General features: G+C 46.3%; 1 protein-coding gene across 1 annotated transcript in view; it reads right to left on the bottom strand.

The window, feature by feature from the left end:
* BLK (BLK proto-oncogene, Src family tyrosine kinase) overlaps nucleotides 1–21624 on the bottom strand; it is a 35216-nt gene that overhangs the window by 4752 nt on the left and 8840 nt on the right. The window contains exons 3-10 of the mRNA XM_074921361.1: nucleotides 19964–20012; nucleotides 13765–13858; nucleotides 12421–12519; nucleotides 11070–11173; nucleotides 4327–4476; nucleotides 3680–3832; nucleotides 2602–2781; nucleotides 1949–2025 (exon numbers count right to left, since the gene is read on the bottom strand). Of these exons, the coding sequence (XP_074777462.1) occupies nucleotides 1949–2025; nucleotides 2602–2781; nucleotides 3680–3832; nucleotides 4327–4476; nucleotides 11070–11173; nucleotides 12421–12519; nucleotides 13765–13858; nucleotides 19964–20012 (906 nt within the window). The remainder of the gene's footprint in view (nucleotides 1–1948; nucleotides 2026–2601; nucleotides 2782–3679; nucleotides 3833–4326; nucleotides 4477–11069; nucleotides 11174–12420; nucleotides 12520–13764; nucleotides 13859–19963; nucleotides 20013–21624) is intronic.

The raw sequence follows: 21624 nt of genomic DNA, 5'->3' as shown, positions 1-21624 counted from the left end.
GCTGTAACACCCTCACACCTGGGACTGACAAGATCACTGGCCTCTCCCCAGATGCTTCCACACACCTGCCTGGAAATTCTTCGTTATCCCATCTGCTCAATGCAAGTTCACAGAATCTCAGAATCATTCAGGCTGGGAAAAGCCTCTCGGGATCATCGAGTTCAACCCTCAGCCAGACTCTACAAAGTTCTCCCCTACCCCACATCCCCCACAGCTCATCCCAACGGCCCTTAAACCCCCCCGGGGATGGGGACTCCCCCCTCCCTGGGCAGCCTGTTCCACTCTCGGACCACTCCTGCTGTGAAAAATTTTTTCCTCATGTTCAGTCTGAACCTCCCCTGTTGGAATTTAAAGCCATTTAAAGTTACAACATTGTGTTAAATAAATGTACAAGTACTCATAGCTTCTGCTGTCCCTGCCTTAAAGTTGGGTATAATGTTGGCCAACAGCTTTGCTCCGGGTCACCCCGTGACTATAGCTGAGTGCAGGTTGCTCTGGCTAGACATGCACCAAGCCAGTTTCTGGAATAATGCTCCCACCATACCCAAGAGTTCTGTAATACGGATTAATTTGGACCATTCTGCTTGTCAGCAGGAATTTAAAACCACAGGCTATAACTTTCAAGAGAAGGAATGAAAGAATGAAAAAAGGGAAGAAGGGAAGTGGGGAGGTAAAGAGACAGGGAGTGAGGGAAGGGAGGAAGAAATTAAGGGAAAGGTGCTAAACAGGGAGGCTGCAGTTGGCCCCATAACCTTTCACAGGCGACAAAGATGAAGCTGCAATACGGAAGATTTATCAGTAGTGAAGGGGGAAGGCACTGAAACATGTTAAATAAAAATACAAAAAAATTATAGATGGCGGACACTGCTTTAAAGTATTTAAATATTTTCATCCTGGTTAAAGCAAGAAGGAAAAGCTTTCTCTATCATATATTAAGATTCTCCGGTTTTTAATACATTATAAAATAACTCTGTATGATGGCTGGAACCAAGTGGCCAGCCTTTACATGCTGCTTGCTCAGACTGACTTTGACTCAGAGAGGCCGAGTGACCTTACGGGTAAATCCCAGACATGCACATCGAAACAGCTGTATTCAGCCATGACGCTGATGTTTCATGATTTTTCTCAATATTTCCAAAATTAGCCTAACTCTGGTCTGGGTGAGCCAAACTTTGTCAACAGCTGGTTAGGACCAAAGGGGAGTGATTTTGCCAATCTCATCCTTCATGCACGACTTGTTGCCCAGATGCTGACATTCTGGTTGTGGTTTTCCTAACTTTGACCTGCTCTCGATGCACTTTAGATACGGTGCGACTGCAACTATTAACATTTACAGCCTGGGGATGCTTAGAAGGAAACAACCCTTTGCCTACAAAGGTAAAAGTTTCTTCTCACAAGGAGCAATATTCCCAGATTTGAGGGTCAGAACATCCTTTAGGCCTAATTATCAGAAGGGAAGAACTGCTGAAAGCCAGCATGTCTCTACATTGAAAGATTTTTGTTGAGCTTTTTCTTCTTTTTGATAAAAAGAGAAACAAATTTATTTCCTGCTCAGCAAGCCAGGGAGGGAAAAAAAACCCAACAACCAAACAAACAAAACCCAACCACACAAAACAAACAAACAAACAAAATCCACCACCCCCCCAAAAAAAAACCAAACAAAAAACCCCAAACCAAAACCAAAACAAAGCCAAACAAATCCCAGACCCTAGTTCTCTAGCACTACTCTGAGTTCCCCAGAGGCTTCCCTAAGGACAGCAGAGCATTGCTGAACTGACATGCACATCAACACGAGAGGACTGAGAGAGAAAGCCTAAGAGAGCACACCAGGAGGTGCTGTTTTCCTCCATGAAATCGATGCTCTGGCAGAGTTCAGACTTGAAAGAATTTCAGTGAGGCGATAACAAATCACAGCCTTGAGTCTGCTTCCCAGAGGCTGATCACTAACCTGAGCAGACATGTCAATGAGTTTGGGGAGATTCAGCTGGCTTCCTTCTTCCGTCTTCAAGTAATCCAGCAAACACCCTGCAGAAGAGGAGAGACTGCTGTTGATTCTTCTGAATAAGCCTGTGCATTTGCTTTCCCTGGTGCTTCTCTGAATAGATGAAAGAAATCTGTCTTCAATCTAGAGAAAATCTGAGGTACCATGATTAGTGTTCTCTAGATCATCTTCCACTGGGAGAGTCCCCAGTTGCAGCCCAGTTCCCCCATGTGATATGCACAGACCTTTTGCAAACTGCTGGGCATTCATCACTCAGAGCCTTACAGACAAGAGAGGCAAAAGAAGGGACTATTTCACCACGAGGGGAGTAAAAATCTGAAAAAAAACTTCCAGTAGGAACAGCGGACATGAGAATTTTAAATAACAGAGAATCACTGTCTTGTGAAGTATTTTTTGAAATATGAGACCGCAAGAGGCAGGATTTAATTTCCCAGAAAGTCCCTTCCAGTACTAGAAACAAACTTATGGATCACCTAATCCTTCTGCTTACGGATTCGGTACAATGCCCTCCTCCCCACACCCATAATCATGGAAGTACCAGATGTCTCGTTGTCCTGATTTTGCAGAAACCCCACCAAAAACTCAGTGAGGCTCTTTACCATTGGCCATGTACTCTGTCACAATGTAGATTGGCTGCTTTGTGACTACTGCATAGAGCCGGACAAGTTTGTTATGCTGGAGCCTCTTCATCAAGTTTGCCTCTGCCAAGAAGGCATCAGGATCCATGCTGCCTTCCTTCATGGTCTTCACAGCCACCTTGATGTTGTTCTTGTAGTAGCCTGAAGAGAGATAATGGTGCACTGAGGAATTTTGGCCTCTCTACAGGCTCTATCAGACTGTGCAATAAGGAGCAGAAAAGCTTGTGGATCAGGGAGCAGAAAACCACAGCAACAGCTTTCAATCTCCCAACAGGAACCAAATGGAAAATCTCAGTGCCAGTGGGTTCTGAGCCACCGGTAGGTATGAGAGGAGAAAGGAGAGATCTGACACAGCTGTCAATTCATGTGGTTTCATCAGGGGTCATCCCTGCTCTGGGTGATGGACACCCATGGGATGAGCCCATCCTCATGCAGTCCTCCCAAGCCCTGGAAGACTCTTTTCATGTGAAACCCCTGGGGCCTCCCACCAACAAGGTTCTCAAATAATCCAAACACCAAACTAAAAATCCAGGACCTTACAGAGAGGACACTGACTCAGTCTGGTCCTGTCCACAATCTCAATTTCCAAGGCAACAAGCAACCACAAAGAGGACAGCAAAGGAAGCTGAGCTCACCCCATGTCCTCTCCCATTGATTAGCACTGGGCAGGAAGGCATAAGGGATTCAAATCTGGGTTATAAAGTGGAACGGGGAAGCAGAAAATTTGGGATAGTGTCACCCGTAGGATCCTACAACCATGCCCAGGATTCCCAGCAAGAACGAGAGCATGTCTCAGGAGATGAGTATGCAGCTACTTCAACACCTCTCGCATGCCTCTAGCCTATGAAAGCCCTGCTCAGCCACTGATCTGTGCAAACACAGCCCAGGAGTATGGCATCTACTGCTGCGTCTGGACCCATAAAGACCTGTTTGTACTTTAGCATCCCCCTGCCCAGACTAGTTCTGTCTTAGGGAAAGAGAGTTTTCTATCTCCTCTGTTTATGTATTTTTTTCCTGGGATGGGGAGAATGATACTTACCCATCCACACTTCCCCAAACTGCCCACTGCCAAGTTTCTTCACAAGCTTCAGAGATTCCCGTGGGATCTCCCATTCATCCTGTGCCCAGGGTCTCTGGGGAACCAGGGATACGCAGGGAGCTGTGAGCCTCTGGCACAGGCCATCCCCTTTCTCTGTGTGAGAATGAAGCACACGACAGTTCAATGGGATGGCAGAGCTAACTTCCTCCTCTATCTACACATTCCAGGAAAAAGATAACCCATGGAAAACCTCCACAACCACACAAATGTTTCAACACAGGGATCAAGGCACCTAGAATGGATTGACTGAAAGGAAAAAGCTCAAAGGGAGCCATAGAGGAACCAGTTCTCCTGCCCAGCTAGTCCAAAGCTTTCCAAGCATCTCTGCTCTATATCCCTTCAGCATTCATCTCTTTCTTTTCCTGATGGGACACACTCCCTGCTTACAGGGCTATGGGCAGAGCTCACCCTCACAGTGCCTTAGGATGAAAGATAGGACATGGGTGATGAAGTTTTGTTTGGAGAAGCACCCTTTGCCCATGAGAATGGATGGAGTAATGGTGGTGGTGAGTAAGCCTGTTCTCCCTCTGTCCACATGCCCACTTGCTGCTAGGAGAAAAAAACATTAGGGGAGGCAAACAACTTACGGCTGTAATGATGGATTAGCTCTGGCAGGCTGGAGAAAGTCATCCTGGGGGAGATGTAATACCCTCCGCCATCTAAGGAGCGTATCCTGTAGTGTTTGATGATGTCCCCATGAGCAGAGTCACTGTCTCTCACGGACAAGGAATAGGCACCTGGAGAATGAGCAGAACTGTGAGGACAAGTAGGGCCTGACCCAGGGACCAGCTACATCCTCTTTCCTTGTCTGCCTGCAGCTGCAGACACCTCTCCCAGCCCTTGCCGATGCCTTCTCAGGGCAAGTCCCGCCAGACTGCAAAGCTTCAAACATCCCTCTCTCTAAGGCAAGTGGAGAGGATAAAGATTTATCAGAGCTTAAGCGGGCATGTTAGTTGAGTAAGACCTGCCTACGCCATGGTCAACATGGCCAAGGAAGCAATATGGCAATCCATAGCACATCTCCAGCCAGAGCAATCAGAGGCTCCTTGGGTCATGATGGTCTTGCCCCAGCTCCACATCTCCTGTCTGAGCTCGCTCAGCCCCCCCCCATCTCATCTGGAAGAAATAAATGACTGCAGTCTCACCCGTTTGTACAAACTCAGGACTGACAAGAAGCTGAGCCATCCGGCCAGCACAACCAGAATTTTGGTTAATGGGAGAGATATGGTCAAGGGATGTCCCTTCTTGTCGAGGTCCCCATGTCCCTGTTACTCCCTATAAACCTTGTGCCAAGGTCAGTGATTCAGATGGGAGGTGCAGAGTGGGGGTGCAGGAGAATTGCTTTGTTCAGCCATAAACTTGTGACTGTGGATAAATCACATCTAGATTCATGTCTAGATTCAGGTGCCTTTTGACCTCAAGGGAAACTACTCAACAATCTGCTATTGCAACCTGCTATTGTCTCCTTATAATGACTTTATTACATAAAACATGGAGGATATTTTTTACTCACAAAAACATCACTAGATGTTGCTACAGAGCAGCAACTTCCAGCCTATGCCAGTGTAAATTTCAGTACAGCTTAGCAATGGGTTTTTTCCCTTTGTCTGGATCATGTTTCCGGAGTAAGTTGTTACAAGCCTGCTGGGCTGTGAAAATTCTAATACGTCACCCGGGTTGATAGGCTGCCTTTTTTAATGGTTGAAAAGGCCAGGCTATATATGTTTAAAAGTATGTATCTGTCACGTAGGATCATAAGCAGAAGTGGGACCTTCCACGGCGACTCTGCACGCGAGGGGAAAGTTTAGTAACATATAATGCTCACTGCCTGGTGTTTCTACATGGGCAGTTCCCTACGCTGTGGCTGGAAACCATTTGCATTTTTAAAAAGCAGCAAAAAAAAAAAGGTACCTCTGTGGATATTTGCGCTGTTGCAGTGATTCTAAACATTTACAAGCGGAATTTGGGAGTGTCTAAAATTTTTCCAAGTGTTAGCAGTTGTTTCGGGGGGACTCCCTTTCTGCAGAGACCAGACTATGAGTTATAGTGGCATAAAGTTCATGGGAGACCTGCTGATTTAAAAGCAGAGCCAGGGAACCTTGAGACTGGAAGCATACTGCCTCGGCACGGTGGTGTCTTTCTCAACAGAGGATGCTCTTCTGAAACTCTTTCCTTCACCGTGAGTATCAGGCAGAAGACAGACTGAGAAGCCCTTTTGGTGCTCTCAGTCCTGCAGCTGAACATCCAAGAAACAGCCCTGAAACCTCTTCAATGGGGAAAAAAAAAACCAAAAAAAACCACAAGGGAAGGCAAAGAAATGGCTCATTTTTGCAGTTTATGTCTTGGTGACCAAAGCTCACTACACAGCTAAGGATGTCTTTCCCAAGGAGTGATCTTTGGTCCCTGGTGGGTGCAGAGAGGTGTTGATAGGGCTTGTGATCACAGTGGTCAGCACAAGTCCTGCTAGAGTCGATCAGCCACATTCACACTGCCCAGCACTTGGCTCCAGACCTCCTCTGGCTCCTCGGCGGTACCTGTGTGGCCCTAAGTTGCAGCATTATTACTATTATTATTAATAATAAAACAGTAATATTATTTTCTATTTTTTTATTATTGTATATTTATATCATTAATTTATATTACTGTTGTTGAAGATAATTACGTTATTTTAATTTCAGAGAGGTTGACATAATGGGCAGACCAAGCTGCAGCCCATTAGAGTTGGGTTTACATGACATAAACCCAAGAGGGTGCTTTGCATGCCTGGGACATGGCTTAGAGGATGTGTGGGATTTTTCTTGCCAGATGAAGGAGCCAGACACGGTGTGAACCCAGCTGTACTGACGACAGAGAGCGTTGCAGAAGGGAGTACAGGAATTAACGACTAACGGATGTGCAAGTGGGTGCCTGAGGACTGAGAGTAAGCAGAGAAGAGGAGGTCTGATCTGTTTGTTAGTGTGGTTGCACCCAAAACACCTGCTTGTTCTCCTGCAGGACCGCCTCTCCAGACCCCACTGACCCTTTAAACTCACCCGCATCTTTCACACCAGTGATGCACAAGTGTGTAGCGGTGACAGGGGCTCCAGGCACCCTCCAGGCCAATCTATCATCTGCCTACTAACAGCTTTAATACTAATCCCGCCATTAGAGCTAATGATGGTATTTCACCCCAAGTCAGAGTTCAGTTTGCTGGAGTGAGTGTCACAGAGCTTTTCCTGTCATCCACCGTGGCCGGTTACTGTTCCCCTGGGAGCTGCAGTGTAAAGGCAAAGCACTAGGGCTGAAAAGCTTCAATTCTCTCTTCTGTCAGTGACAGCAGCAAATGAAAAATGTTAAGTGTAGCTGGACAGGACTTTTAATCTTCCCTGATGATAGTCAGGATGGCTGAAAGGAACTCTTGCTCCTCAGCCACAAGGGACATTCGCCTGTGGCACAGACCTGCGTCGCATCCTGGCGCAGAGCTGGGCTGACACACAGAGGTCCACCACGCTGGCACTAGACACCAGCTCAGAGCAGTGTGAGCACAACCAAATCTTGCCCCGGGCAGCTCTGGGTGTCACACCCTCCTGTTCTGGGTCTGGGATCCCCAAACCATCCTACAAGGTCTCTCAGGTCCTTTCTGCTCAAAGGGTGGTATGTTTTGTATGGGAAAGAGAGACAGAAGACATAAAGGGTGAGATTCAACTTCAGATCATACTCAGGGATGATTCAGGCACCTAAGTGGGTGTCTGTTATCCCTTGAGATGCTCTGGGACATCTACAAGGGCTTGGCAGATATGATGCAAAACCAGACCTTCTGGTGGAGAGCCCGGAGATGACTCCAGGACATCCAGGTTTTGGCAACCAAATCAAGGCCTGTTGGCTACAGGGGGAGCTCAGGCCACTGCCACGTGTGACGTCTCCATTTTGATGCCTGCCTCTCAGTCTGAGTCCCACCACATGTGGCATCTCCTGCTCCTACCGCTCTCATCAGGCTCTTAACTCCTTCCCGATGGAAAACGCAGGAGCTCAGCTGGATGCAGGGGCTGAGCTCTGCGAGGTCCCTCCTGCCAGGATCACAGACGCAGCAGTCTTGCTGCTAGCTGGGAGTCTGTGACTCGACACAGCTGTGCAACTGTGTTCCTGCAGGTTTCAGAATGATTATTACTTCAGGGAAAGATTTATTTATTTCCAGCAGCTTCTACAGGGCTAGCTCTCCACCAACGATTACACTGCTGGTCTGCTTCCCACATTGTCTTGACAAGGACACGTCTTCCCGGGATGTTGAATGTGTCTTTCATGACCTCTTCAAATTGTTGACTGAAAGCGAAGCCCCCAGGTTTGCAGAGTTTCTGTGTCTTTAACCACGAGTGAAATGAGACTCTGTTTAGCATGGGAAGGGCATAGGATGTGTCCCACTGTGGCTGAGACAACCCAATATGGGGCAACCACATTCCAGTGAATGCAGCTAAGGTGGCTACTGCCCTTAGCTTTACTCAGTCCTTGGCCATGAAGGTCAAATGTTGCTGATTATCTGCAAAAGGGAATTAAAATATATGTTGTGGATGAGGAAAACGGGAAGAACCGGTGGGGTTCCAAGGGCAGGGTTGATTTCATGGTATTGCTCTGGACATCTTGTGGTGGGTCACATTAACGTGGTGGCTTTACATTAGCGAACGCAGCTTCACAGCACATTTGGAGATGTGGGGCTTTCTCTTTCCCCCTTCTCTTTAGAGAGGAGAATGTCATGGTTAAGACAGATCAAATGGTGTCCCCATGGACAGACTAAGTCACAGGGTACTCAAGTAGAAGCTGACCACAGAGGATGATTCAGAAGATGAGGTGTCTGAAGGAATAACAGCCATATTTTAGGACAGAATACTAAATATCGGAAAAGGCATAGCTGGGAGTCACATTTCAAAGCAGAAGATTATCTCCGACCATTTGGGACTAACATGGGACTTCCACAGAGTGGGATATGCCACATCTGCTAACACAGAATAACACACGCCTCCAGCTAAGTCTGCTCCTAGCCAGTAGAGACAGGACATTAAAGACCAGGTCTAGCCTAGATATTTCTCCTTGAATCTCAGGACTCCAACAGCTCTGTACAAGCCCCATGTGACCTAGAGCCAATCACACTCCAGAGGATTTCAAGGAATTACTACACCCTGTGTTTGCAGCTTCTGGCTAGAAGAAGTAGGGGGCAATTGTCCTGAGCAAGTGTAGGGAGAGGTCTGATCCCATCCATGTGTGGCATCTAGAGATGCCACCAAGACGTGTGTGGGCAGAGGGCCCCACTCCTTCCCTGACCTGCAGATGCCACGTGTCTGCAGGGTATGTGCACGGCACGTGTGCTTATCCCTACCCTGGGTGCAACGCAGTCATGTCAGCTACCCAAATATCCCAGCAAACAACGGGGCGAGTGGGAAGGGGATAAAAGGAAGAGTGGTTTGTGGTGACTAGTCCAAGGCTGATCATTTCAAGGGCACCACAAAGCCAGTGGGGAAGTCAATACACAAGCAGAACAGGTTACTTGTAAAGGGAAGTTCTTCGAAACAAGTTTTTTTTCAATGCGTCCCAACCTGAATGTTTGCTAAAAATTCTGAAAACCGCAAATCCACTTGGAAGTCAGCCCTCCTACTTGGCATCAGCTCAGCAAGGACATGTGGAGGTGAGCCCAGGCATGGCGTGGGGGGGAAGTCAAAGGAGGCTGCTCTAATGCTAACACAGCACATGATGGCTGAGGGAGGGAGCTACAGGAAGATGAGCATCTTGTTGCCCCACTTAGTGCACCAGATATCACACCAGTTCAAGACCAGTGCTCCAGTTTGACTCTATTTGTCAAATCCTGCTGTTGGAGGTGGCTGAAATGGTCAGGTCTGCAAGACAGCCAGGGCTCAGATCACATCCGTGAGTAAACCACACCATGCCACAGCCTGCTTTCCAGCCCTGGGGTCACATCCACACCACGAAACTCTCTCAACCTCTGAAACAGGGTGACTGCACTCAAATTAACCATTGGGAAAGGTACCTGGCTGGCACCAGGACAAAACCTGCACAGAGACTGTGTGGATGACCAGTTGCATCCAGGCTGTGGCACTATTTAATTGACTGGTAATGATGTAGTCATGGAGGAAGGGACAGGTACTGACTGCCTTGGAGACCCCCCTGTGTGAATGGAGCAAAACAGAGACAAGAAAGGAAGAAGGGGCTGTAGGCAAGAATTACTTGTAAAATGGAGGACCTAGTTTATCTGTTCCCACTCTATCTGTTAGGCCAGGTCCTTGTAGAAGCATTTGGGAAGCAAGTCAAGGGAAAGAAGGTCCTATATTGCTTCAGATGGGATGCTCCAAGTCTCTAATGATCTATTAGAAAGACACAAGCTGCTTTTTTCCATGTGGCAAGGAAAGACTCCTATATCCATTTCATGGGAAAGAAACCAAAGCACAGCAAGACTGAAGTATTTCCCTGATTTACTGTAAGGAGCTGATTCAGAGGAGAACCATGGGACCACCATAAACATCATTTCCTCCATGCTGTAAATAGACCTCCTAACCCAGAGGATGCAAGGAGAGAAAAGTAGGAAAGGAACAACATGAGATTCCCATGGAACAACCTAAACTAGCTTCCAGACCATCAAATTAGCAGCATAAAACAAAGACATTGCAATTACACAGTTAAGTGTCAGGATTAATTACTATATCCAATGCCCGAGAGAACTGACGACAATGCTCTGCCCTTTCCATCTTCATTGGGTTATGTCTTCAAAAGCCAGACGTGTTCATAGGGAAGGAAAGTGTATGAATCCCACCTTTTCTGCTTGTCAGTATCCTTCCAAAAGTCCTGGATTTGCATCAATTCCCCCTATTACAGAATATCAGGAAAAACTTGTTTCCTCTTGGAAAATGTTTCACCAGAAGGTTTTTCCAAAATTCTGCAAGTTTCTACTGCAAGCAGGAGAAATGCTTCTTCAAGAGTGTGTAGAAGAATCTCCATTTGGGAAAAAAAAAAGAAAAAAAAAAAAAAAAAGTAACATTTCCTCAGGGAGAAAAGGAAAACAAACCCCCTACTCTTTGTTTTGAAAAATCTTTTCTGCTTCTCTGTGTTACTGCATCTCTGCCACCAACTATGGTGACAAAAGCCACTCTTACCACAGTCTGAACTACACATATGAGTAGCATCGTGAGTAAATCTTTGCCCTTCAAATCCCCAGCTCACTCTTAGCAAGACCTATTTTGCTCCGACAGATGAAGGAAACACTGTCACAGCTGAACACTGTAGCACAGGTCTGAAAGGTTTTCCAAGCCGTGGCCATAACAAGGAGTTACCCGTGCTCTGTGGATCTCACCTTTGCTGGTTTCACTCTCTCGGACAAGGAAAGAGCCGACTTTGTTACCAGAAGACAACAGCAGCCGTTCAGCATCTTTTCTGCTCAGAGTTTTAAAATACCACCTGGGAGACAGAAAAGGCAAAACCGTTGCTTGAAAAGGCGTTGCTTGAAAAGGAAAAGCTCTAAAAAAACCCAAATTCTTTCCAGTTAGTTCATTTCTTTTACCATTACACTCTGAAACCGAGGGTTATTTTTATCAGCAAATAGTTTTTTATCTGCTGGAAAGTGGCAGTAATAGACTGTTTTCAGTAGATTAACGCCAGATTTCAGTCACGTTGGGCTTGTTCCACAGCCTAGCAATTCAGCCAGAGGAGAGAGTAGATGGTATGTGCAGTGCCCTGTACGTGAGAGAAGTGCGAGCTCAGCCAGAGCACACAGCCTCTGAGCTCGCAGGGACCCACGGCTCACCTGGCAAGTGAGTAAGCCCTGAGCAGTGCTCAGGCAGGCTGCAGATAAAGCTGGTACGTGGGCTGGAGGCTGAGCACAGGGTGCCCATAGCCATTTAGATGTACCCGTTGGATACAAAGAGCATTTATGTCTCAACCACATTTCTGTGTGCTGTTAAATGTATGCTGGATTCAATGATGGTTGTGCCCTTCCAAGAGGAGATTGCAAGGAAGGCTGATCATTTCTAGCTGAATGACATAGACGAGCATAAGTCATGGAAACAATTTATTCTGCTGCTTGTATTATAGCTATAATAAGCCCTTTTGGCTCAAGCCTTTCTTACCATCCTCTTTGCAAGGAGCCAGACATGAGGGTTGCATCCAGGCTAATGAAACAAACACCACCAGGCTGTGGGTCTGGGCACTGGTACACAGCTGTCTGCCTTGTTAAATTGCTGGTGTGCTCCCTGACACACCCGAGACCTGATAATGCACCCTTCCAGAGTCATCCCCAGTCCAAATTTGCGTACAGACATCGTCTGAGATGCTGAGGAAGTTTAACACTCTACATGTGGGTGGACCGGCCCAGTGGGACCAGAAGATGGTCCCTGGCACTGCTAATTTACCAGTGCAAACATAACCATTTTCTTCTTTCCCCCAAATCCTTGTTTTCATGGTGGGTGTAACCAACGGGAGAGGAGTCTTTGCCCACTTTCCCTGTAACTGCACCATCCTTCCTGCTCCACACCCATACGGTGCTTAAAACTTCTGAACTTTTGTAGCATTGCTGGGGATGATGAAAGACCTCTTGCTATCCAGCCCAGCAGTGACATCTTCCTGCTGGCAAGTAAAGCTGTTCCCGTGGCTTGTTGAGAGACAGAGCACTGTGTCAGTGTTCACCATTTATAAGCTTACACACTTACTTTTCCTCTTCCAAACTGTCTACTTGTGCAACGAAGTTACTGGGGATGTAGCCTTTCCTCCCGCTGCTGAGGGATTTTGCCAGCCACCAGTCCCCCTCACTGCAAAGCAAGCAGAATAGAAAGCGTGAGTACCCACAGGATGTCTCATGACAAGCTAAAGCTGCAGGGACAGCGTGGTTTCTGGGGTTTTGAGCACTGCAAATAGGCCAGAACTCCTTAATACACTCTACAGATTAGACTAGATATTAGGAAGTATTTCTTTATGGAACGGGCTGTTGGGCGTTGGAATGGGCTGCCCAGGGAGGGGGTGGAGGCCCCGTCCCTGGAGGGGTTGAAGAGTAGAGTCGACACAGCACTGAGGGATCTGGTGTAGTTGGGAACTGTCAGTGTGAGGTTAATGGTTGGACTGGATGATCTTCAAGGTCTTTTCCAACCTAGACAGTTCTGTGTGATTCTGTGATGCAGGTCCCTCTTGATTTCCTAGGACCCCCACTAGGTTGAAGGCTGTTGGTCTCTCAGGGACTTCTGGAGGTGACAATCTCTTTCCATGAATGCAGAGAAAGCACAGAGTGACCAGAGACCTAAACCTTTGCTACACGCCACACACGAGAGGAGCATATCTGTGTCACCATGGGTTTATTTTGCCTCTTGCATAGGGACATCGGGGCTCCTCTTTTCTTCCCCTTCCTTTGCCAGGCATGCCACTGCTTTGGTCTCCCACTACTGACTCAGCCACCAGCTGTGGCCAAAAGCCATCCCCACCCAGTCTCCCCTGCCCCATGGGCCCCAGCCTATGGCATCTGGGTGAGAAACATCACGTCTGGAGCCCACCTCACAGAGAGGCAAAGGATGGAGAAGCCCTACAAGGTCTGTTGACTGAGGGACCCATGCCCACCTCTGCCCTGTTACGGACTGGGCAGATGGACTGTCAGCCTCTTCTCTTGTGAGTTTGAGAAGAAGGTGAAATGAAACCATGCACACCTCTGGCTCGATTCTGTCCCTTCCTCTGACTACGCCCAACCCACATCCTTTGCAAAAGCACGATCAGCACAGAATATGAAACAGGAGCTAGGTTATTGTTATTTATGCAACTTCTGCGCCCACGCAGTGAGGAAGGTGCAGTAGTATCTAGGCAGGGACACTACCTAACCTCAGAGTATCTGCAACCCAAGGAAAGAATGAAAGTGTCACCTTCTCCACCTTGTAGAGAGAAGAGGATACCCAGAGTCACGCGCTGGAGCAAAGCTCTGGTGAGCTGCAGATTGGTGTCTGACCCCAAGGCCCTCCCTTTCCCAGCCTCATCATGCTCATCTTTAAACGCCACTCTGGCAGCAGGTCACTTACTTGGCGAGGACTTGGAGTTTCTCCCCCTTGACCAGCTGCAGGTCACGGTCACTTGAGGCAGGAAAATCGTACAGTGCAATCACAACCAAGTTATCTGAAAGAAGGAGCAGCACTATTGAATCCAGCTGGTTCCCTTCCAGGGGTGTGACACACACCCGGGTGTGCGGCGGGACACTTCACCCCCACGCACACAGGGGCTGTCACCCGCCCTGTCCCCCAAAAGCCAAGCTTTCCACCAAACACAGCTTTCCTGCCAACCACAACCTCTGCTTGGGGACTAAAACTGATTCACCAAAGTGTTTCCAGTGTATGTGTTTTTAAAGCAATCCAGACCCCCTTATCCACAAAACCCCGTGTGTCAACAAGATAAAAGGGTTTGTTTGGAATAAGAAGACTCATAAATAACCTGTCAGTGTTTGGCCCGAGTTTTACATGGCAGTAAATGAAAACTGCTGTAGCAACATTTCCCAGGGTAGCTCTGGGATTTGACTCAAAAAGATGAGGCTTTCTTCATTGAAAAGGTATAAAGTTGTCTCAGTTTCTGTTATTTGTGCCCATTGCTAGGATTTAACTCTCCATCCAGATGCTCTTGACTCAACCTGTATCTTGCCATCCCCTTTACGCACCGCTCCTTGCAGATGTACCACCACACTGAAGTCACACTGCCACTTTTGACCCAGCACCTCTATAGCACCTGGCTGCTCTGTTCAGATGAAATTCCCAGGGGAGCAGTGGAGGCTCCAGGATCCCCTCCCTGGTCCTGATGTACTTTAGATGCTCCAGACCACAAAACCAGTGGTCTGCGTCTCCCATATTGCTTGCAACTCAACTGGACTGAGGCTGTGAGCAAGTCTGCATCCCCATCCCCTACCCTACCATGTTGCTTTTGCTCAAGCCATGTTGGTCAAGCCTAAATTTTGGCTTGGCAAAATGAACTTTCACGCTCTGGTGCATGCAAGCCATGTTGTGTGTGGCGAAGTTGCCATCCTGTACGTGTGCTTCAAGGCTGCTAACCCACCCCGGGTCGGATCTCTGTGGGCTGGAGCTGAATCGCTACTTTTGCATACTCAGGCAGGGCCAGTGCTGCTCTCAGAGAGGTTGTTCAACCATTCACATGTGCTCTGCAGGCTCACAGCTACTGAAGCAGAAATGAGCAGCTATTTTGGGGCAGCTCAAACTTTATAAAGAGGATCAGGACTTGAACACAAACATAAAAATCAAACTGAAACACAATGGTGAAAAAGAAAAAGAGGAAAAAGAAAAAAAGAAAAATAAGAAAAAGAAAAAAGAAAAATAGAAAGAAAAAAGGAGAGAGGAGAGGAGAGGAGAGGAGAGGAGAGGAGAGGAGAGGAGAGGAGAGGAGAGGAGAGGAGAGGAGAGGAGAGGAGAGGAGAGGAGAGGAGAGGAGAGGAGAGGGGAGGGGAGGGGAGGGGAGGGGAGGGGAGGGGAGGGGAGGGGAGGGGAGGGGAGGGGAGGGGAGGGGAGGGGAGGGAAGGGAAGGGAAGGGAAGGGAAGGGAAGGGAAGGGAAGGGAAGGGAAGGGAAGGGAAGGGAAGGGAAGGGAAGGGAAGAGAAGAAAAGAAAAGAAAAGAAAAGAAAAGAAAAGAAAAGAAAAGAAAAGAAAAGAAAAGAAAAGAAAAGAAAAGAAAAGAAAAGAAAAGAAAAGAAAAGAAAAGAAAAGAAAAGAAAAGAAAAGAAAAGAAAAGAAAAGAAAAGAAAAGAAAAGAAAAGAAAAGAAAAGAAAAGAAAAGAAAAGAAAAGAAAAGAAAAGAAAAGAAAAGAAAAGAAAAGAAAAGAAAAGAAAAGAAAAGAAAAGAAAAGAAAAGAAAAGAAAAGAAAAGAAAAGAAAAGAAAAGAAAAGAAAAGAGACACCATTTGCTGCTGAAAGGTTTTAGCTTGTACACAGCCTAATAAATGCACCGAGACCAATGGACGGTCTATTATTAGCATTTTTCAAAACAGACTGTCAAGCCACAGTCTCAGTGTGACCTTTTCAAATAATGCCACCAGCAAGAGAGCCAGACTGGCCCTTTGTCACTGCAAGATAACGTGTCTCTGGGGTAACCTGGGTTTTGTGTCTGTGCAAGGCCTGGCTGGGGCTCTGCTGGCGATTTATTGTAGAGGAGGGAGGAGAAGGGGTCAGCGTGGGAGGAAATGCAGCTTTGTAAACCAGAGCCCTGAGCAGTTCCCTTCAGGCTTGCGGGGAGGAACTTGGACATCCATAAGAGGTTTCAGCAGAGCCTCACACTCTCCTACTTACGGGGAAAGGGATGATCAGTCACAAGGGAGAATGCTTTGAAGTCTTAAAATAGCTTGCACAATTGGGGGCTTCCCTTTGAGGAGTCTTAAAGTGTTTGACCTTAGCAATCCACCCAAACTCTTGTTGCCTCCTTGAGAACGTTGTTATCACCCAGTTTCTCTGACCTGAAAGTTTTTGGGGCATGTGCCTATGGCAAGGTGTCCACAACAAACACGTTCATCCACATGCATCATCCTGCTCCTCTTGAAAGTAAAATAATGAAGTGGTCACACTTTTGCTTTGAAAAGTAGAAGCAAATGTGTAAAGATCTTTAAGCACAGAGTGGCTGTGTATTCCAGAAAATGAAAAATGTAGTTTTGATGTCGAAGCGACTAACAGAAGTACAAATAAATCAAACAAAAAACAAGGAGAGGGGAGGAAAGAAAAAGAGGAAATATAGCAAAGACAAAAAGGTTTTATATGTTGAAAAAATATTACGATCACTTCTTTCCCTCATCTCAAAATACATGTTGAGAACACTACACACTCCGGCGAGCCAGAAGAAAGGTTCTCTCTGCTCAAGCCAGCTAGACTTGCCGTCTCATGATGTAAGTGACTCTTCCTGTCTCTGAGTCCGTCACCCCGCTGAGAAACAGCGTTGATAATACTTTCTTGGCCTATTTGATCAAGTTAAGTCATGAGTGACTCTACAGCAGCGAAGCTGTCGGGGCTGCTAGGAGTGACTACTTTACAGATAATGCTAGCAGCCCAGAGACTTTGATTGCGAGCCAAATACATCTTGGCTCAGAGCTGCTGTCAGGAAAGTTAGATACCAGCTCGGTTTGCGTAGGCTGAGTGCCAGTTTGATGGCTTAATAGAAATGATTCAAACAGTCTTCCCACTGCTGCCCCATCATGAATAGAAGGTCTTTGCAACCCTCCCACGCCTATGGAACCATGCTGAGACTGTGCCAGGGTCCCCCAGAGGGCCATGGATTGGTTTAGAGCCATCCTAGGATGGTCATGGGGTAAATGACAGCTCAAAGCACATGTGTTGGCCAGCTGGGTGCACTGAGCGATGAGTTACTGCTGCGGAAAAATGGTCCAGCTTCCCATTTCAGCATGGCGTGGTCTGGTTGATCAAGGTAAAAAATGCGCTAGAAAAGGATGCCTTCAAAACACAGAGCTGCTGGTGGCACACCGGCCTCACTGCTGCTGTCACCAAGGGGAACACCATTAGATCCTCTTGGTGGAGATGAATAAGACTACGGGCTGGGACTATGACATCCCCCAGCTGGTCAGCAAGCCCGGGTGTGAGACTGTGGGAGATGTTACCTGAGACATCCAGGCTTGCACTGCGAGAGTGCTTTCTACCTTTCTGCCTTGTGTTTTGACACAGTGAATGTTTTTGCAGATAATTTCTGCTTTTCTCATAAAATCATCTCAGGCCTAATTTCATAACTTTTTTTATTAGGAAATCTGAGCATTTCCTCTCACCTTCCCTCCTCTTCTTGCTATTGAAAGGCAACGCATGCCCATTTTTAATGAGAAGTTTTAATTTCTCACTGAAAAGTCAGCCTTTGCAGCAGAAATAACCCCTCCTTTTCCCAGTTAAGCTCAAAACCACATTTCTGACAGCATTCCTTTCAAACTCAAACCCATATTCAAGGAACAACAATAAAAACGACTAGAAGCTGCGATGCCCATCTTGAGATGTCTCCAAAAAATTTCAATTCCCCGAACACAGTAAGATCCCACCCCCTGAAAATCAGTCCTATTCATATCACAGTTAGCCAAAAGCAGGCAAAGAAGTGGAAGAAGTTGCAGTTCCTCAATCAGAAAAAACGACCTCGACAGAGAGACAAATTCTTTGTGCAGCCACAGGTTATTATAATGCCTGAGGACAAGCACCCAAAACAACCAACTCTATCCACCAGCGGTATTTAAAGCCAGGTGTTTGGGGCCCACCATCTTGGGCCAGGACTTTGCTGTAGTGGAGCCTTTAGAGGTGTGGAACTAAAGGTCAATTTTGTCTCCATCGCGATCTAGAACCAAAGACATCGTGAGAACTTAGGGAACCATAATAAAATGAATGAGAGACCCACATGGTGGAAGAACCCACCCCAAGTAAAAAGTGGATTGATGGTGCTGCCAACACTGCAGTTAAATCTAGAGTTATGCACTCCTTGCCTGCCTTTATGTTACTTCCATTAAGATAAAAAGTGTCAGGAGGAATTAGGCTTTTGTTAACAATAAATAAATATATAATTTCTGAGAGAGTGGTGTAAAAGCTCGAAACTGTGAAACATGTTGCACAACACCAAGATCAGGAAAAAAAAAAAAAATGCAAGGAAAGAAAAAAAAAAAAGAAAAGAAAAGAAGGGTTTGATTTTATCACTTGATGTCACACTTCCATAGTCAATAATTTTGTCTGACTGAATTTGAAGTGCTCCCGCAGGATACAATTCACCTCTTTGATTTTTTAATGTGATTGAATTGCCTGGATTTTGTGCTTTCTTTATCAATTCACTTGAATTGCCTTCCTTCATGAGATTATCTCAGTTATCTCTAACATCTTAAATGGTTCCTATGAGCCCGTTTATGCCGCACAGGACAGAGTCAGACATATCATCATTTCTGGAAACGCAGGTATGGGTAGAGAAAAATAAGAAGTTCCTCAGATTGTCAGTGTGAATATTCCTTCAAAACTGGAACTGAACCTAACAAACCAAAATATTTTTGAGAGCTGAAAATGGCTAACATGGTACTTAATGCATTTTTTAGCGTCTTTCCACTTCTGCCTTCTGGCATGAAGCAGAAGTAAAAGCCGCCTCCCTGAAGACAGCTTCTGTTGTGCTTCTGGCTGGAGTGAGAAAGTTGGTAAAAAAACCCGGTGAAAAACTGGCAATGTCTGCTTGGTTGTGGAGTTAGGAGAGCACGGCTGCTTGGAAATGAGCCATGAAAACAATTTTGTGAAAGAAACCATGGTTTCTGGAAAAATGGTACTTCCACAAAAACACATCCCATTTCACATGTTTGAAGAGCTACACCTCCCACAAATTTGATCTCTGTAACAAATGTCAGTTTTGAAGAACATTTTGATGTTTGAGGAGTTCCTCTGCGTGCCCCGTGGCAGAGACCCTCCATCATCATCCATAAGACCTAAAAAGATCTAGCACTGTCGTTCCACCCATCCTATTTATTTGTCATCCCACTTTTTCTTTTCCTCATACCCTGCCTCCCCTAATCCTACACTTTTGCCGACATGAGGAACATTTGTGCGTTGCTAACTGCTTTCTTCCAAGCTTCCTCTACTTTTTGCCTCCTAATTCTCTCTCTATCTCTCTCTCTCTCTGTCCTTAACCTGCAAAACTTCTTTGACAGAAATATATACAAGTTACTGTCGGAGGCTGGGCAGAGGTAGCGGAGAGCTTCCTGCTAAAAGGCAATCTTCTACAAAATGCCATCTGTGACCCACAGATAATTGCAGAGGTGGATGAAGCCAACAGTCAGTCTCCAAGCAGGGGCTCTGCGCATCCTTATTTTATACTCTTTCCTTTCTTCTCGTTCTCTTTGTAGTCTCTCTGGCCTCTCTGATGCCTGCTAGCTCCTCTGAAATTTTCAGCTAACTGGATACAGCATCCACCAGTTGCCACGCTGCAGACAGGGCAGCAGACAGAGAAATCTCATGCAGTTGATGTCTCAGATCTCGCTTTGCTCTACTAGTGAAGAAGGACTGCTTTTCCCTCTTAATTTCTTTGATGAGCAAGGGAAAACGGCAGCAGCTAGTGATATAAACTGAACCTTCTGAAACACACTGATAAACTCCCTGCCCAGCAATGTAAAGATACAGAAACCGCAGGCTTGCAACATGACGGCTTGCTCTCAAGATCTGCTGTTGGGGGACCACCACCTTGCAAAACCCCATGGGAAGGTGAAGAAAATTGAGCTAAGAATCTTACCTTGTACAGAGGCTTGGTTTAGATGAGGGATGTTGATAAATTGTCTGCCCTTTGATAGAAAGAAAAAATAAAACATTTATTACTTTGCTGTGTTTGCAGGAAGACCTGCTCTCAGCTTCACAGATGAGCGGGAGTCTGATCTAAGCCCAGTGTAGTCAGTCAACAGCCCCTGGGTCCGGTTCCATGTGTGTTGTGATTGCTTTAGCATATTTTGCCATGATGTGTTCATAGCTGTCTCAACTGTCAGCTTGAATAATGCTTGCCTCCCCTCTGAATAAAAGCATAAATCTGCTACCCACTCATTTAGACCCTGGTCTAACTCTTGTTCACTGATGTCAAATTTCAGATCAACGGGGGATGAAGCATGAACCGTCCCATTGAGAAACGACAATTGCAATATTATTTGAATCAGAAAATCAGGGAATACTCTTTGCTACAATTGCCCCAAGGCTCATGGGATATCCTTTGCTCAGGGATAAGTTCTAAAATTGAAGACAGTACTATATTAGCAAATTAAACAGCAGCGAGGTACCGAAACTCATCTGGGCACCCGTTTAAAAAGTTGACATGGTCCCTAGTTTGGTTTGACACAGACCCTGAGAGTGGTCAGTTGGCCACAGATCAGCAGCTGGGATGCAACCACCTTGTTTTCTAGGTTAAGGGTTTAATATTATGGAAATGGCCTGATGGGCTCTGTCGGCCTCTACCCATCTTCAAACACCAGTCCTGTGATCAGTCCGAGGTACAGTGCCTAGTGACTATACTGGGTGTTTGACCACCGCCAGGTATTTTTATACACGTGCAAAAGGAGCGAACTACGGATGCTGAATTAAAAACATCCAATGTTTTCTGTCCACGCCATCCTTTGACTCCTACTTAGCAGCAGTGTGAGGTGGGAGAGCTGCTCACCCACTGCTCTTTCTAATTTAACTGAAAGAAATATGGACTTCTCGTGACATGTGAGAGCTTAGTGCCCGTGGCAAAAAAAAAAAAAGAGTGTCAGAAGGTGATTGATGATACTATATTTACACTGATAGCAGCTCCTCTCCAGTGAGCTGGAGAGAAGGAAATTTAGGAAAATAACATCTTCTTGGTCAATCTGACATCAGCTGTCATGAAAACTGGACTATATAACCATGGGAGAACTCAGAAATGAAACTAAAGGAGCGAAAAACGTCTCCGCCTGTCATCAAAAGCAACGACAGGCAATTTCTCCCCACTCTCAGAGCTCTACGCCCAAGATGGTTTTCACATGACAGCTGCACTTAAGAGTTTCTCTTGTGCTGGCTGCTGGATGCAGTGCTGACAAGAACAGGGAAAACAACTTCTTGTCTTCTGTACAGCGACAGACAGATAGGTAAAGCGCTTTCCAAAGTTTAAATGAGGAGTTTGTTGTTTGAGGTATCCTAAATCCTGACCCAGTGTCTTACTCATCTGTGCCCATGCAAGCAGAGGCCGTATGAATCCAACTGGAGCACCAGATGCTCAACATTCCTGATTCGCAGCTCACCCCAGCACAGATTAGCTGTAGACCCTCTTTAGTGAACCCGTTGTACTCCCCAATGGTAAAGTTTCCACTGCGGTTTGCAACTTTGAATGTAAGCCTAAATCTGACCCATCTTTGTGCAGTTTGCAAGTCAGCAACATCAGCTTAGGTTGCA

This window comes from Athene noctua, chromosome 1, assembly GCF_965140245.1.
Source record: "Athene noctua chromosome 1, bAthNoc1.hap1.1, whole genome shotgun sequence".
NCBI classification, from domain to species: domain Eukaryota; kingdom Metazoa; phylum Chordata; class Aves; order Strigiformes; family Strigidae; genus Athene; species Athene noctua.
This window is presented reverse-complemented; position numbering and strand designations above follow the sequence as displayed.